Below are 18,646 nucleotides of genomic sequence, written 5' to 3' on the forward strand. Positions count from 1 at the left end.
AGGCCCCAATATCCTCTGGCACAGTAGCAAACCTCGTCGCCTAATTCTAACATGGATCCTAACTCAACCCGGCTTAAGGCCAGGCGCTGCTGGAGACTAATACTAACACTACCAGAGCATAGGAAACTATAGGGTATTATTATTTTCAAGTAACAATAAGCTGTAGATGAGGGATAGCTGCTGGCTCAAGGCCAGTTCTTCTGCTAAAAATGACAGGCAGCAGCAGATATCAAGTGTGACAACCGACTAAAGCGTACCGAGTAATTCATATTTCCATAAATCACAATGACACATCTCCATATGTACAATCATCTTTCACCACAGGGCCATCTACCTTACATGGAAAGATGATGGATATAAGAAGCAACTCCATATACAAAATTACTATGCACCATCTGCAAACACCAACCGGACGGCTTGCGAGATGATAAATAAGACCGGGGCACGCTAAAACTAACAACCGGACAAGAGAATAAACCACATCATCATGTTGCGGGATCTCCAGAAGAAGATTAGGTTCCATTCATGCCACGAACTTCGGACTATCAGCAAGACAAGCTGGGGGCTTATCAGAACATGGAGCTGAGTAACTCAGACAGCGCCACAGCCTACTCTGTTTGTTTGCTGGGCCCATACTCCTGACGTGAAGGCTGCCTGCAGCAATTATCTGAAGTGCTCCTCTAACAACGCAAGCATGCCTTCGTCACTTGTGGAACGGTCCATTGCATACTGCAATGCTGATCTGCCATCTCGGTCTATGGCATGTGTGTCAGCTCCCCTGCAAAGAAATTGATTGGAAATAATAGGTGAGACATGTCTGTTTTTGGACTTGTGCCGCTCGCCAGATCATCCCTAATAATCTACACTTCGACAAACAAAAAGAACAGTGGAACAGTTCTCATATTGCATCCAATAATCCTAAAACTGGTTTGCATATTAGTTTTAATTTTTCAAAGGATGCGTTAGTTTTCTCTTTCAGGGTACTCTCCAAAACAGGCATCTTTTTTTCGGTTTGCTAGGCCACAATAGACAGAGATTCTCAAGTCCCAAATGTACAAGTTACACTTTTCACTAAAATGAAGTTGCACTTTTCTGAATTGACTGAGACTAGAGAAAAATTCTGCATACGAAAGGCAATGATCCTTTTCACGTTCTTGAGTAAAGGTCTAAGAATTGGCCATAACTTATCCACAACTCAGTACAGGTGCCCTTATTTTATGAAATTGAAACTATAAGCTCCCCTACTATTGTTTCCACACCATGAAGTGCTGCAGGTAACATCAAATTCATTTCCCAGTCCGCAGAAACTACATCCCAGCCCTCACCGGACAACCAGGTGGTCTTCCTAGTTGACAGACAACATATGGAGCAAGATAAAGTGATGAAGTTGTAAGCAGCTACATACCTGGAGAGCAGAAGCTTTGCATGCAGATGTCTTCCTTTCAAAATACAGTGATGAAGGGGCATCCGACCTCTTGAATCAGACACATTTACACTAGCACCATACTGCAAAAGTAATTCAACCATCCCCACATCTGCAACACGGCATGCAAGATGAAGCAAGGAGAAACCCTCATATCTATCATCCAACTCATCTACATGTGAACTTGTGCTGGGAGGAGAAAGCGACTCTCTAGGAGAAACCTTCTCATGTGAATTGCAGTCGAAAAATCTAGGGCTTCCATCAGCTGGTGAAGTTGGCTGCTCTTGTATAAGTGCTTTTCCAAGATTCAGTAACAAACCAGAAGCCATCTGCCCATAAACCAAATTTACATTGGCGTGTGATGCCACGATGAGACTGTATACTCCTTTCTTGTCATTTGCAGTTACACTGTCCCACATCTGCTGAGCTATGTGAATCTCATCGATACTATGCCTCCGTACAAATTCCTTGTCAGCATACTGGAACATTTGCACCGTAAAGAGTTCAATATATGACAATACTATACATGAAACTGAAGGATAGATATTGACTTTAAAAAATGCATTCTAAACCAGCTGACAGGCTATATAAATTCTAGTCCATGCATTATAATGCTCACTTAGCTTCATGGGCATATCAAACCAAGATCAATGTTAAGGAACTAATAATGCAATTAAAAAAACTTATCTGCAGATTCATAATTTATGAAACCACAAGCTTTCCTTTTCATTATATATGGAGTTAATGTAGCCGCAAAAATCCTGGTGAGTTTACTATTCTACATGGATAGCATCACGGAAGTCAACTTCGATAGTTCACATATAGCATCTGTAGTATAAATGAACTGCATGAAGTGAGTTTACATAACAAGTCAAACGTGATGCAGTTTGTAGGCCACGGAAACTAAATAAAAGCACTTGAAGCAACTTCATCAATGTGGATACAACCTACAGACAATTTTTCTGGAACTCTGAGGATGCAACTGTAAAGAACAACATATTTGCAAGGCCTTAAAATGATCGGTGGATCGCACAAGTACCATCTGGCAACTAATCGTGACGGGCAACAACTGTATTTAGGCTAAGAAATGTTCGAGTTATAAACTACCATGAATCATTTTTACCCAATCATTTTCCCATCGGATATCTGGAGACAACTTTGTCCTCAACACATATTTGCTAATAATGGGAAAAGTGCAGAGAAGCAATTGCAAAAGGACAACTCGCAAGCACCTTGGCATGAATAAACTTCTCTTTGGCAGAGAAAGGATCTGAGTGTTTAGGCTTGCTGGTGGTTAAGTATTGTGCTGCCTGTGATCCATTAGTACTACAAGACAACAAAGTTGCAAGTTAATTTCTGAAAGCACTAAAAAAAGACAGAAGTTTTGTAAAGAAATTAATATTACCTTGTATTATCAACAGAAGAGCCATTGTTTGATGAAGGTAATGTTTCTTCCCAAACTCTGTTCACAAACATGTTGCCTAATGATTGAAAGAGATTGATTACAGATGGCTCCCAGACTCTGACATCGAGAGTCAGAGACCTTACCTGCAAATATGATGTATTCATTTTGAAGTTATGTTCAGTTAATTAGTCATTAGTGACCCTAATGATACCATCAAACACAACTTGCTAATTATGTAATCAAATTTGACTGCAAAATATGCATCGAAAATAGGCAGAGTGCAGACAATTGTAGAAGTATAGGTGGCAATGTACACAGTTACACACACATATATAGGGACACCCAAATAGAAACAATTACTTGTATCATCTTCAAAGAATGGCAGTGTCCTAAAGTTGATTCTCAGCGAGTCTCCTAAAAAGGATGATGCATGCAAGCCACTACATCAATGACTTAAATAACAGTGCATGCTATTTTCTGCCATTGTTGAGAAAGAAAAAGATAAATTTTGCTCTATTAAGTTTACTGGTATCACATAAAATACTGCAAATCTATATTCAAACCAAAAAGGTATGCTGCCACATTGACTAAATTAAATTTGCATATAAATAATTCAGCATTTGAGAATATCCTTTTAAAAATAGTTAGGAAAAAAGGGCATAACTAAAGGCTTTAGAGATTCCAGGTTGGAATTTGGGTTTATATTTTAGAGTGCAATTTTTTAAATCATATGTGTAAATGATGGCTCGCAAACAAATAGCAGATGCGTAACAGTTGCAGCTATAAGAGTAGTTTCTGGTCACAAAAGCATGTGGGATCATGCACAGGCAAGACACAAGAATGCTGGACTTCAAGTTAAATGGAGATGCGGCAACCAATCTATGTGCAATAAGCATGAATATATAGTAAGTTTTCTTAAATACCTTCGATATATGCACTCCTAGATTTCTGTGTACTCCAGAACACTCTATGCACAGAAGAGCACCGAGGTTTAACGACGCCCAATCAGGTTCCGCAGCACCACAATCAGCACAAATAGTATTACCATCAACCCTCCTAAGCAAGTCAATTGGTTTTTCGGGTTTGATATGGGTCCTGTGATGATGTTGTCCATTTCCAGCATTCTTTTCCAGTGTTAAATCTTCACTTGTGGAAGTTTCCAGTTCCACTGAACTAGTATAGGAGCTACTCTCACTAGCGCTCCGATCATGGCCGCAGCTCCTAGGGCTGTGCAGACACTGAAACATAACATCATGATAAATTGAATTGAAGCACATAAATAATCCAACTGGAATCATCTAATCTAGACCATAACAAACCTGTTCTGGGGATTGTGCGTTCAGCAAAGATGCAATGACACCAGTAATTTTTTCGATCCAATCCATCTGATCTAGAGCACTCTCTGCCTGTATAAATATCAGATGATGTCACTAAAGTAGCAAACGTGTATATTCAACATGAAAACGGTATTGTCTGCAATTTTGTGCATTTACCTGCAATGTGTAGATCTTCATGGGTGAAATAATTCTGAAGCAGAACCTCAGATCTGATTGTTCTGCATCGACTTTAATGGTTGATGTCAGCAAATTTACTGTATGCCGTGCAACAGATTTTTCATCATGTATACCATGGTAATGAGAAGAGAACAATCTGCTCAGCAACCCTGAACCATGTTCAGGGGTATTGTTGGTTCTTTGAACTTGAGAAACACCCTGATAAGATCACAAGTGAAAGTTGAGGAAAGGGGCCAAGCTGAATTGTATCATACATGTAGAAAATCATGCTGAATGCATGAGGATTTCAAGGGAAATGTTACAAGGGGGACCTACAGCTGGCCTATTAATTTGCTTGCGATAGTAGTACAACATCCCTCGACTATCCAGAACAAAAAACCTTCTTTTCCAGTCACCTCTCAAGTTTGATGATCTCTTTGAGAGGTAACCTTGACGAATGGTCTGAACCTGAAAATCAGTACATCATAATATAAACCCCGTCCATGGAGCTATAAGATCTGCATGTATACATGAATCTTCAATTTCCAGTCAAGAAAAGAAATGTTACCTTGCCTTTTGTGGATGACTGCATCACTGCTTCAATCATTTTATGTGAACTTCTACCGATTGTTTGTATGCCATCTACATTAGGGGAATCATTTAAACCATTCCCAGATGACCGACTATCACGCTCTATCTGCTTTTTGTACTCATGCATCCTCTCTAAAAGAGAAGCTTGTTCCTTGTTTGCCCTCTCTCTTGATTGCTGCGAATAGGCCAGAACCTGCAGGACAATCCAACCACAAGTTAGTGATAAACTGTCTTCTTGACTTCATAATATGAGCAGTTTGCAGATGTAGAATTCAAAAATCAAGTAAACAAGCGAGATAACTGAAAGTAATCAAATGACAGTTACACAAATATATGCTAAAATGGGATTCGTACTTTACCACTAAGTAGGATGTTGACCTCATCGCAAAAACAAGTGTTGGCCAGCTCTACTGATATTTTAGTTGCAAAATAATGTTTCTAGTGTCCAAAGGTGCACAGAAATACCAGGACATAACCAACTCGATTCAGTGTTGTCATCATGATTTCTCATAACCAACAGCAATACCAGCCTAGATAAGCTACCAATAAGGCACACAGGGCACAAACAAATGGGAGTGAATGTTGCATCATGAAGATGAATGTGGGAGCACATGTGCCCCATATAGAAGACAAGGCAAAAGGATGGTGAAAGATGCTTCTTTTTACCAATAAGGCACGTGTGCCCCAACAGTAAATTTTATTGAAAGAGCATATAATTACAAGGAGAGAATGATGAATGATGTACTAGAATACTGTGTGTGTGATTGAGGGCACATATCTGAAACTGCAGGGCTTTGATGCACAGATCTGGTGTGCCGAATGAAAAAAAATATCACACTATTTGTGTGCCAGGATTATGTAACAGCTAAAAATCATTCATATACCAAAAAGACGACCTGAAGGAGAAGACCAGCAAGGGGTATTTTTTATGCGAGACCCAGGCTTTGAACCCAGGTCGGCGACCTCACTACAGGAGGCGTTATCATCGTGCTATCAACACATTCGCAATTCAAACACCAAAACAGACTAGGGAAATTGTATTAAGAAGGGAGGCATGGTTTAATAGTAACCTGATTAATATAGGGTTCCATCTGATGCAATAGTTCATACCCCTGCATGAATGGCAGCAGATAAGATTAATCATTTTGTAGCAAAATATAGCATCGCGAAGAGGGAAAAAAAAGGCACTACTTGTTTAAAATATCGGAGGTGTGAATCCATTGTCGCACTAACAGCCTCCAAAAATTCAAATCTCTTCTTTGCCTCGATATGCGAAATTGCAGTTACCTGAAAATTCAAAGAGGTATAGGAAGCGATGGCATGATATGCATTTAAACATACATATGAACTCACAAGAGCAAAGTTAAGGCCAACAGTTCACATACCAGGTTAAAACGAGCTTGCTCAAATGAAGACCTAGCACTATGGAGCTCCTGGTATAGGCCAAGTGTAAGTCAGAGGGGAAACACTGAATTACCTCTGATCATACAAGATTGACAGAAAGGTATTTACTTCTTCAATGGCAGTTGTTATGTCTGCTCTTGTGCCTTTCTTCAATGATAAGTATTTCTCGCGAATCTAACAAGGCAATTAGCAAGTCAATAACATATTCTCTCAAAAAATTACATAACTAGCAAAGCAAACTACTGCAAAGGTTAAAATATGGCAGAAAATAAAGAAAAGACAGAAAATCAGCCGTAAAATAACAGTAAGGTTAGCTAAGAGAAGTGCATACATAACCATTCCAACATCAATTAATTGACTAGAAACAATCAGAACAAACAAATCAGAAACAGCAAACAGGTATTATTGGCTGATGAAAACTGGAAACTTGTTATATCCAAGACAAATATTGACGGCTTAAAAAAGTCCCAGGAAATATAAAGAAAACCTTGCATCATTCTGATCACTACAAGGCAAAGGAGAATCAGAATTGCGTTAAGAATACGAAGGCATCATAATTATTATCAAAAACATTTCCACAATAGCTTTAGAAACACACACTTCATTTTCCCTCTTTTTTTCACATTTTCGGGTAATAGATATATTGATTAACTGACCTGGTCATACACGAGGCTAGCCTTGTCAAAACGCTTCCTGGCATCCTGGTTAAATTTATGAAGCAGGAAATTATTTCAACGAATAGTTCTTGGTACAAACTTCTAAGATTCAGTGTTAGCAGAAAACAATAATGGTACCTTAACGTCATGCAAATCAACATCTACAAAGTTTAGCAATCTGTCATTTAGCATATGCTCAACCTGCCAGGAAACTGAATCAGAAATATACCACCTTAGGTACACAAAGTATGTTTGACCATGAAATGAGAGCGTTTGTATTTTCACTAATGTAGCATCAAATTTTGATATGGATTTCCAAACAAAGCATTATATATAGAAGCTTGTAATGGTTCTTGGGGGAACAAGTTCTAACATCAAAGTCATGTAAGATGAGTAAAAAAGGAAGCAGCAAAGAATGTAGCCATTCCAATAACTAGATAAGTAATATAATAGTTCTTTTCCATTAACATCATCAAGTGCATGTTGACCAAGTGATCCCTGTTTCTTTTTTTGGTAGCAATAAGGTATTATAAGTGCAGCTTATGCTGTTCACTGACCAAAACATCATAAGTATTGGAGAAAGACATCATGCCAGCAATGTAACATCACACAAAATGAGCAGCCAATTTAAACCAAAATTCTAGTCAATTTGATAAGCAATGCATGCAGAATTGAAGAGTGAACATAATGCATTGCTTTCAAACAATGCTTATATAATACAAAAAAAGATGTGGTACCTGGGAGCGCAGGACTTCCTTATATGTTCCTATTTCTCTCAGGGCAATTGTAAATTTGTTCATGACAGGTCCTGTAAAGGAGATGAATTGTGTATTCTTAGTCAAGGGAATGTCTAAACTCCACTTCTCTCAGCCCCTATATGAGGCAAAGCTTTAAATAGCCGGCTATAGCCACGCTATAACGGTTTGAGCAGGGTGCCGCCAAATGGTATTCATGTATAATTGTCCGGTATAGTACAAAATTGCGGGCTATAGCCGTGCTATAGCTGTTTGAGCAGGGTGCCTTTGTTTAAAACTATGATATGCGGAGAGATATGCAACCACAGAATTCCAGATAAGCATTGTGTGGCCTCCTTATTCAATTTTCATTCTATCAATCATAAGGGCTTAGTTAGAACATGCTCAATTTGATACTCTCTTTGTAAAGTCAGAACTTAAATAAAATGTAAAATAAATACCACGTAGATAGAAAGAAAGGATGGCATGAGTGATAAAGACAAGAAATTGAGAGCATACAGAGAAATTTCAAAAACAATGAAGAAAACAAAGCATAAGTGAGTGACGTTGATGAAGAAGTTTTCTCACTCATATACGCAGCTCATTCAGTATGAAGCAAAACATATCTTCAAGTACGATCTTTTTTAATAGAATAAATGACATGATTAAAGATATCAAGAGAATAACATGACTCACCGCCGAAAGCAACACTGATTGGATCATTGTGGCCTCCTCCAAATGTCTCAAGTGCGCTTGCAAATGCAATATCTCCATCATAGGCTTCACCTAGCCCTTCACTGAAACAAATCACAGGTGTGTGTATTAATTTATCTACATCTGGCACAGGCTGGGGTTAAATGGGTTTAGATAGCAGCTTTATGTCATGGGGATAGTGAATTATAGTTGAAGACTTGAAGTGCTCAACCATACATGTGTCAGGTAGAGTGAACAAAAAAAATGAATGAGCTCCAAATGAAAACTCACGTATACTTGCGGCAACCTTTATGAAACTTCAAGCACCTCTCTCTTAGTACTTCAGCACTTTCTTCAAGTGATTGTATCTGTTTGTCGAAAGGTCAAGAGAAGATAACGGTTGGTCGTGAATCAAGGGAAGTCAAAAGAGAGAGAGCGAGGTGTTCGTTCATGAATGAGTAAAATTCATTCGTGAATGTGGTAAGTAAAACAACCAATAAGGCATTGGGGCATCCAGCACTCGACCTTTCATATCGATCACTTGGACTCAACGTCAAAAACATAAGCAGTTCTTACTACAAATTTCTAACGAACTGGAGGACAATCAGATCTGTGCATTTCTTTGGGGCAAAGATTTTGTTTATATGCCAAAAGTATTCCGGATGTTTCTTAATACATTAACTAAATGGTAGAATATATTTATTCTTCCAATGGATTCAACAAAACTACTATAGGAAGTGGTATGGGTATATGTCAAACTAGCAAACTTTATGGGCTGACATAGACTGCACGCCTGGGAAATAAACAAAAAACAATAAATTACAGTTATTGTTAATCTAATGATGAAATGCAATTTTCCAAATAAAAGCCGCAGCTCCACCAACAAAATCGCAACCGCGCCAAACTAGAGCCCGTCAAACTAGAGCCATATGTACTACTGAACAATCTGCAGATCAATCCTGTAGAAGTTAGGCTAACCCGAAACCATCTGCTACAGAAAAAAGAAACTGATGAACGACCTTGGAAATTCGACACAGAACAGTGAAATCGGCACACACACACACACACACACACACACACACATGCGCCAACCTGATAATCCAAACCAAATTTCCGTGCGATGAAGTAAATTTGCTTGCCCGATAGCATCAGAACGATGTCTAAGACCCACGCGCTCCACGAAATTATTCTAAGCACATGGCCGCGCATATTAAAATCAGTGAGATGCGGCGATAGAAACACACGCAGCAAAACCAGCGTCACGCGACAATACAGACATGCAGAAGCCAAACCACGGGTAAGAGAACAACTTTACTCGCGCATTCACCAGAAACTGAAGGAAAAAAAACACGAGGGCGAGCACCACTCCAACAACCCAATCAAGTTAAAGATAGAGCAGGCATTCCCCCGACCCGTTCGCAGGAACGCAGAGCTGCCAATGGCATAGACATGAAACTCTCGGAGGACACACGCCACCCGGACATCCCAGAGAACGAGATCCACCCAGCCCAGCTCACCTGCGTCCGGAACATGGGCGAGTCATCGAGCCTGGCGAAATACATGGCTGCCGGCCTGCCTGCATGCAACCGCCGCTGCCGCCGTTCCCCACCGTCCGAGCACCTCCTAGCTCCTCATCCACGCCGCCAATGCCGCTGCCTCGAACCCTAGCCTGAGCTCGGCCCTGCCGTGCGCACGCCCACCTCCTCGTAGCCGCGCCCGCCTGGCCACCGCCGGGAGCCGCCGCCGCGTCGACGCCAGGGGGGAGGAAAGAGGAGGGGAGGGGAGCGCGTGCGCCGCGAGAGTAGCCGGGATTAGCGAAATGGCGGCGATTTGGGTGGGGGAGAGAGGGAGGGAGGGGAAGGGGGGGGGGGGGGGGGGGGGGGGGGAGGGAATTGGTCGGGTGGCTCGGCGAGAAGGGAGGGAACGAGGAGGGAATAGGAAGGGAGTGAGTGGAAATAACGGTGCGCTTTTCCTTTAAACTTTTCTTATTTTATTACTATTAATCTCTTCTCTCTCTCTCCTCTCTCCTCCTTCGCCACAGAGAGAGGTGAGGTGGAATTCTGTTTCTTGTGATAAAATAATTGCAATAATATTATTTAGGGCCTCTTTATTTGAAATGATTTTCATGTGAATTTTGGAACCCTTAGAAAAAATATACGATTGTTTTTCCTAAGGATTCATTTGCGTTACATTTTTTCATAGAAAATTTTGTATATTTTCAAAAAAAAATAGAAAATTTTGTACCTACTAATCTCTTAGAAACAATCTTTTTGCTTTTTCCTAAGATGGAGTCAAACAAGCGAAAATCCTGTAGTAGCCAAATAGACATAACATTATGATCTTTTTTTTCTATTCTTAGTTTTTAGAGTCCTGCAAATCAAATAGGCCCTTGGAAATAGAATAGACGACGGTTCATAAAAAGCAATTGAACGAAATTAAGGTGACATCAACTAGGAAAGGCGGTTTGCCGATTCGTATTGATACGGAGAAGAGTGTGCTTAACGGACAACCAAAAACATGTACCGTGACACGAGAACGTTGTAGTTTGAATGTTGCGGACATTATCATACATGTTGTTTTGGTTTGAGGTTGAACCTAAGCTAATCTACCAAGAAATTGGGTTACTAATATTTTAGATAAGGTATTGGTTGTCCATATTTTTAGCCAAATACTGTCAGAGATAAAATGATCCAAAAAATGGCATTCGTCCAAGAAAGAGCCAAAACTTGGTAGTGTCTTGTTTGTTAGCACACTGAATACTACACAAAATTGAAATGTGGATAAATATGCAATAGCTTTTGTGCAACACATGAAAGAAACAAGATTTTCATAAGAATTGGTTGCTTCTCTTAGTAGTGATCAGGAAGAAAATAGTTCAACATCTTGAAAAAATGAATATGTTCTTAATCTTACAAACGTAACAAGCTATGCACGAAAAACTCTTAAGGTTTCGTTTGGATATTCATATTCAAGGCCATGGAGTTGTATTGGTCCTAGTATCAAATCTCCCTGACTTTGGTATTGACATTGATCTCGATTTTGTTAGTTTGGATGTTCATAGAATTGACACTTGGAATTCGCATGAGAGATTTAATTCTTAAGCTTGTTTGGATGGTCATTCTCCACATTGTAATTGCTCATTTCTCATATTATGGACATTGTACTTTGATGTAATATTTAGAACTAAATTCTATGCAATATGTGAACATATCTGTGAGTGGTTATATATCAATAATACAACTGGTTCTGTTGGTTGCGCTTCATTTTCAGCACCCGTCATTGCATCTTCAGCGGTTGAATGGTCTTTCGAGTAACTATGCAAAATGTCGCACAATTCTTCACTTCTTTGTTCTTGTAACAAGTTGCTTTCTCATTGGCATGGACACACATACAAAGTAAATCAGATGCATGCATATATGATATAGAATAAGAATTTTTAACATTCTTCTATCCATGAGTAACTTGTTATTAACCCAATCCCAGACAAATCCACTTTGAGGTAGAATCTTGATAATCATTCTTAATGCTTGTCAAAAGTCTTGCACCTTGAACATATTATCTCTTGTGTGATGTCCAGTCCACACTTAAAACGTACAACCTTTATAGCAGCATTGTAGACATTCAACCTAAAATGTTTGGGAATTTTGTACGTGATCACCTCTGTCATGATGTTCAACAAGGACATCCAACAATGCACTATCCATCTCATTTGTCTGTGTCAAGTAATTCCTACTAAATTTCTTTTTTTTCTTTAGCCATGGTGATACAAGTAAAAAATTGTAGAAATAGTTGGCAAACAAAAGAGAATATACCAATTGTTTTCTCATGATGATGATCTACAAAATATCCAAAAGTCGTCATTCAATAGCTATGCAAAAAAAGAGCATATTATCTTGCTAAGTCATCGTCTAGCTAGCACAAAAGAGAACACATCATCTTCCTAACTCATCATCTAGATAGCACAAAGGAGAACACATCATCTTGCTAACTCATCATCTAGTTACCTCAGAAGAGAACACGTCATCTAGTTAATCCAGATGTCATACTACAGTTGAAAATCTGCATTCGTCACAAGATAATTAGCGAACATGTTGTGAGATAATCGGTTCCTAAAGTTGGTCCACTAATTAGTGACATGAACACTTCCAAATGACTTAGCATCATCAACATCGATCGACTAAGCAGCTAGTTCCTTATCCACTTCCTGCAGCAACAGGTATGCCCTATGATGCGGAGCATCCCAAGGTCATCCCCATGGACCTACCATCGTCTCACCAAGTGTCTAGTGGACCCATGACACGAGCACGTGCAAGAGCTCTCGAAACTGAGGTGACATCTCTCCTCTCACAATTCCACTTCGATGCACATGAGACATGGCTACTACCTCAAACGGAGACATTGTGCATACTCAGGTATCAAGGAGTTAGCCATGGAGGAGCTAAGGAGCAAGGAGAATCAGAAGAGGAAGATGGACGTTGAAAGATCGTGGATGTCGCCTAGAGGGGGGGTGAATAGGCGCTTTAAAATAATTACGGTTTAGGCTTGAACAAATGCGGAATAAACCTAGCGGTTAATTTGTCAAGCACAAAACCTACAACAACTAGGCTCACCTATGTGCACCAACAACTTATGCTAAGCAAGATAAACTGCTAGGTGATAGCAAGATATATGACAAGAAACAATATGGCTATCACAAAGTAAAGTGCATAAGTAAAGAGCTCGGGTAAGAGATAACCGAGGCACGCGGAGACGACGATGTATCCCGAAGTTCACACCCTTGCGGATGCTAATCTCCGTTTGGAGCGGTGTGGAGGCACAATGCTCCCCAAGAAGCCACTAGGGCCACCGTAATCTCCTCACGCCCTCGCACAATGCAAGATGCCGCGATTCCACTAAGGGACCCTTGAGGGCGGTCACCGAACCCGTACAAATGGCAACCCTTGGGGGCGGTCACCGAACCCGTACACGTTGGCAACCCTTGGGGGCGGTCACCGGAACCCGTCAAATTGCTCGGGGCGATCTCCACAACCTAATTGGAGACCCCGACGCTTGCCCGGAGCTTTACACCACAATGATTGAGCTCCGAACACCACCAACCATCTAGGGCGCCAAGGCACCCAAGAGGAACAAGCTCTAGGGAGCCCAAACACCCAAGAGTAATAAGCTTCTCAAACTTCACTTCCACGTATCACCGTGGAGAACTAAAACCGATGCACCAAATGCAATGGCAAGGGCACACGGAGTGCCCAAGTCCTTCTCTCCCAAATCCCACCAAAGCAACTAATGCTAGGGAGGAAAATGAGAGGAAGAACGAAAGAAGAACACGAAGAACTCCAAGATCTGGATCCAAGGGGTTCCCCTCACTTAGAGGAGAAAGTGATTGGTGGAAACGTGGATCTAGATCTCCTCTCTCTTTTCCCTCAAGAACTAGCAAGAATCATTGGAGGGATTGAGAGTTAGCAAGCTCGAAGAAGGTCAACAATGGGGGAAGAACACGAGCTCAAAGGATAAGGTTCATTGGGGAAGAAGACCCCCTTTTATAGGTGAGGAAAAATCCAACCGTTATGCTCACAGCCCGCACCGAGCGGTACTACCGCTCCAAGGAGCGGTACTACCGCTAGGGCGGTAGTAGCCCTTTGAAACACAATAGCGAGGAGGCAAAAAAAGCCAGAAGAACCGTTGGAGCGGTAGTACCGCTTGACCTCACGGTACTACCGCTAGGGGTAGCGGTACTACTGCTAAGGGTAGCGGTACTACTGCTTGCGAGCGGTACTAAAAATTACATCCGTGCCTACCACCGCTGGACTTGTGACGAGTTTTTGGTCCCGAGCGGAAGTAGCCACGGAAGTAGTCGCAGTAGTACCGCTCCCAAGAGCGGTACTAAAAAATTACATCCGCAGCAGCCCCTTTTAAGGACACCAAAACTGACACAACTTCTGCAAACGGACTCCGAATTCGAAGAAACCAAGTTTGTTGGAAAGCTAGCGACAAGGGCTAACACAATCTTGATAGAAATACCAATAAGAAGCAAATGAGAAAAGGCCCAAAAGAAAATGGTGAGAACCCTTCCTCGGATAAGACCGATAAAACCTCCAACACCGAAAAAATCATAGAAGACGCATGCAAACTCCGTTTTCGATGAACTCAAGCTTGTCATCAAGATGACCATAAGCTCTAAGACTCACAAAGAGAACCAAACAAGAACCAAGAAACATGATGAAAGGATGCAATGGTTTGAGCTCTCGACGAACGATACGATCAAGCTACTCACTTGAGAGCCCCCCTTGATAGTACGTCTATCGATCCTATAACCCGGTCTCCCAACTACCACCATGAGACCGATAAAATAGAAAACCTATCAAGGGCAAACCTTTGCCTTGCACATGATCCACTTGAGCTAGATGATGACGATCTTGTCCTCCTCAAGATGGACCACCTTTCTTGATTGTGTTGGGTCGATGGAGACTAGATGATTGCTCCCCCATACTCCACTATGGGTGAGCCACTCTTCGGCACATCTTCACAAGTCCATTGACACCAAATGGATGGCAAGCTTCAAGCACTTGATCTCTTCGTGATGCTCCACTTGAACTTGCACACGTCAATCTTGATGATGATCACCACTTGATGTCATCCTTTCCATGGGTTGTATGATATCTTCCTCTTGATGCAAGCCCATGGACACGTACCTAACCCCACATAGACTCTCACATAGACCATGGGTTAGTACACAAAGTGCAATGGACAATGCTTACCATACCATGGGATCACTTGATCCCTCTCGGTACATCTTCTACGCTTTGTGAGTTGATCAACTTGATTCACTCTTGACTTAGTCTTGATCAACCTTGAATCTTTCCAACTCTCTTCGTTTGGATGATGTCTTGAAGGTAAACATGAATGATCACACAATCTTCTTCTTCAAGACATGCTTGCAATAAGCTCAACACTCACATGACCAATCTTTGGATAATTCCTTAATAGCACCTTGGTCAACCCATAAACTCCTTGAAACCAACACATGGACTTCAAGAAATGCCTATGGAAAAAATCCTTCAAATATAACTCAATGCAACCATTAGTCCATAGAGAATGTCATCAATTACCAAAACCACACATGGGGGCACCGCATGTCCTTTCAGACGTGAAGACGGAGAAGAAGAAGGGCAAAATCAGTAGAAGTCCGGACGATCCGGACCACGGCCCGGACGATCCGGCTAACCCGCTCGAGGACACCCGAAGCTTCACCACGAAGACGGATCATCCGGACCCAGCCCCGTATCATCCGGACATACCCGGACGTCCGGACCAGGACCCGGACATCCGGACCTCCCGCGGCGCCCTCGACACAGCCGGACCATCCGGACACCGACCCGGATCATCCGGACCCCCGAAGCCCGGATCATCCGGACCAACATCCGGATCATCTGGACAGTGCCTGCGTGCATGATGTTGGGCCTAGGCCCATGTACCCCTTCGCCCCCAACTTCTATATATACGACTCCACCACCTCTTTTCTAGGGTTAGCAAAGGATTAGCTCATGTTTGTGTGAGAGCTTTGCTCATCCACTTGGTTACCTTCTCCTCGGAGATCGCGCCTCCTCGGAGAAGATCCTTCCAAGCGGATTCAAGACCCCATCACGGGAAGAACCTCAAGACCTCCTCACAGAGAAAATCGTGCTACTTGTATCGTCCTTAGTTGATTGTGGATCGTGTATCTCATCGTATTCCGGGGATCTAGCACATGTGTAATCAAATCTTGTTTGTTTGAGTGAGTCTCTCGTGTTTTCCCTCGCGTTTCCCCCTCGTGTTCTTCGTGTGATCCGCTCCAATCGTGAAACATCGGGCCACCTAGGGTTCTACCCTACATCATCTTGGTATCATGAGATTTGGAGCCTCCACACCTTGTGTTCTAGCTTGATTTTGTTGTTTTTCGTCCTAATCCGAAAATTCCCACAAAAATAGCCCCCCAATTTTTTTTGTGATTTGTGAGTTTTGATGAAGTTTTGTTGGTTTTGATCCGTGAATTTGTTGTGTTGCAAGTGGATCTTACCTTTCCCCACCTTCTCCACCTCACAATCCATCCAAAATCCACGAAATCCTCGGATTTGTCCCCGTTCTCGAGTTCATCCCGAGCCATCCCCGAGCGCAGTTGACCCCGCCTGGATCATCCGGCTTCTGGCCCGGATCATCCGGCTCCTGGCCCGGATCATACGGCTACCTCTGCCGAAACTGCATTTTCTGCAGTTTTTGTCCACCGCCACCTACGCCTCCGCATACTGATGTCTACTACGCAACCTTCTTCTTGTAGACGTTGTTGGGCCTCCAAGTGGAGAGGTTTGTAGGACAGTAGCAAATTTCCCTCAAGTGGATGACCTAAGGTTTATCAATCCGTGGGAGGCGTAGGATGAAGATGGTCTCTCTCAAGCAACCCTGCAACCAAATAACAAAGAGTCTCTTGTGTCCCCAACACACCCAATACAGTGGTAAATTGTATAGGTGCACTAGTTCGGCGAAGAGATGGTGATACAAGTGCAATATGGATGGTAGATATAGGTTTTTGTAATCTGAAAATATAAAAACAACAAGGTAAGTAATGATAAAAGTGAGCACAAATGGTATTGCAATGCGTTGAAACAAGGCCTAGGGTTCATACTTTCACTAGTGCAAGTTCTCTCAACAATAATAACATAACTGGATCATATAACTATCCCTCAACATGCAACAAAGAGTCACTCCAAAGTCACTAATAGAGGAGAACAAACAAAGAGATTATTGTAGGGTACGAAACCACCTCAAAGTTATCCTTTCTGATCGATCTATTCAAGAGTCCGTAGTAAAATAACACAGCTATTCTTTCCGTTCGATCTATCCTAGAGTTCGTACTATAATAACACCTTAAGACACAAATCAACCAAAACCCTAATTTCACCTAGATACTCCAATGTCACCTCAAGTATCCATGGGTATGATTATACGATATGCATCACACAATCTCAGATTCATCTATTCAAACCAACACAAAGGACTTCAAAGAGTGCCCCAAAGTTTCTACCGGAGAGTCAAGACAAAAATGTGTGCCAACCCCTGTGCATAAGTTCACAAGATCACGTGAATATCCCATTGTCACCACAGATAAGCACATGCAAGACATACATCAAGTGTTCTCAAATCCTTAAAGACTCAATCCGATAAGATAACTTCAAAGGGAAAACTGAATCCATTACAAGAGAGTAGAGGGGGAGAAACATCATAAGATCCAACTATAATAGCAAAGCTCGCGATACATCAAGATCGTGCCGAATCAAGAACACAAGAGAGAGGGAGATCAAACACATAGCTACTGGTACATACCCTCAGCCCCGAGGGTGAACTACTCCCTCCTCGTCATGGAGATCGCCGGGATGATGAAGATGGCCACCGGGGAGGGATCCCCCCTCCGGCAGGGTGCCGGAGCAGGGTCCCGATTGGTTTTTGGTGGCTACAGAGGCTTACGGCGGCGGAACTCCCGATCTAGGTTATTTTCTGGAGGTTTCTGTATTTGTAGGAATTTTTGGCGTAGGTCTCACGTCAGGGGGGTCTCCGAGCCATCCACGAGATAGGGGGGCACGCCCAGGCGGGATGGGCGCGCCCCCCACCCTCGTGGGCAGCCCGGGACTCTTCTGGCCCAACTCTTTTACTCAGGGGGCTTCTTTTGGTCCAAAAAAATCATCAAAAATTGGCATGTCAATTGGACTCCGTTTGGTATTCCTTTTCTGTAAAACTCAAAAACAAGGAAAAACAGAAACTGGCACTGGGCTCTAGGTTAATAGGTTAGTCCCAAAAATCATATAAAATAACATATAAATGCATATAAAACATCCTAGATGGATAATATAATAGCATGGAACAATCAAAAATTATAGATACGTTGGAGACGTATCACATACCCACTTCGACCACCACCACCTAACTTCCGCAAACCCATTTGGATACACCAAACCGTACCACCACTCGACCGCTACAAACTCCGACGAATTTTGCCGCATTTGGTTTTGAGAATTTGAGTTGTGGTTCATCGTGTCCTAGGGCGTTTCGGCTAACTAGGAACGATTCGATATCGACATCACCACCACTCATCTTCGCCAAGGGACTCGACGTCAACACCAACCTCACCTTCTTACATCCTTGCTTACACTCGACATACCACTGACGGTAACTTCGACGACATCTTTGTCTACTCCTTACCATTACATTGATAACCACAT

At 42.0% G+C, this 18,646-nt stretch overlaps 1 protein-coding gene across 1 annotated transcript; it reads right to left on the bottom strand.

Moving 5' to 3' along the window:
- Nucleotides 1–247: 247 nt before the first annotated feature.
- On the bottom strand, nucleotides 248–10,260 carry LOC123164731 (ADP-ribosylation factor GTPase-activating protein AGD3). The gene is made up of 19 exons (XM_044582280.1): nucleotides 9,917–10,260; nucleotides 8,691–8,767; nucleotides 8,403–8,503; nucleotides 7,710–7,780; nucleotides 7,111–7,173; nucleotides 6,973–7,017; nucleotides 6,425–6,490; nucleotides 6,298–6,345; nucleotides 6,104–6,199; nucleotides 5,983–6,024; nucleotides 4,890–5,105; nucleotides 4,658–4,789; nucleotides 4,322–4,540; nucleotides 4,148–4,234; nucleotides 3,752–4,066; nucleotides 2,829–2,971; nucleotides 2,656–2,749; nucleotides 1,406–1,902; nucleotides 248–778 (listed from the first exon to the last, which is right to left on the bottom strand). Exons 1-19 carry the CDS (start codon nucleotides 9,959–9,961, stop codon nucleotides 664–666), a joined length of 2,472 nt encoding a protein of 823 aa, XP_044438215.1. The 5' UTR covers nucleotides 9,962–10,260; the 3' UTR covers nucleotides 248–663.
- Nucleotides 10,261–18,646: the final 8,386 nt, after the last annotated feature.

The sequence above is a fragment of the Triticum aestivum genome, chromosome 7D, assembly GCF_018294505.1.
Source record: "Triticum aestivum cultivar Chinese Spring chromosome 7D, IWGSC CS RefSeq v2.1, whole genome shotgun sequence".
NCBI classification, from domain to species: domain Eukaryota; kingdom Viridiplantae; phylum Streptophyta; class Magnoliopsida; order Poales; family Poaceae; genus Triticum; species Triticum aestivum.

What these genes read in the sequence shown, in the direction of transcription:
- LOC123164731 (XM_044582280.1), bottom strand. Translation starts at nt 9,961, where the DNA reads ATGTATTTCGCCAGGCTCGATGACTCGCCCATGTTCCGGACGCAG. An exon ending in CTAGCCTCGTGTATGACCAG is followed by an intron (nt 6,491 to 6,972) that starts GTCAGTTAATCA and finishes TTGCCTTGTTAG; the next exon opens with ATTCGCGAGAAATACTTATC. An exon ending in GCAAAGCTTCTGCTCTCCAG is followed by an intron (nt 779 to 1,405) that starts GTATGTAGCTGC and finishes ATTTCTTTGCAG; the next exon opens with GGGAGCTGACACACATGCCA.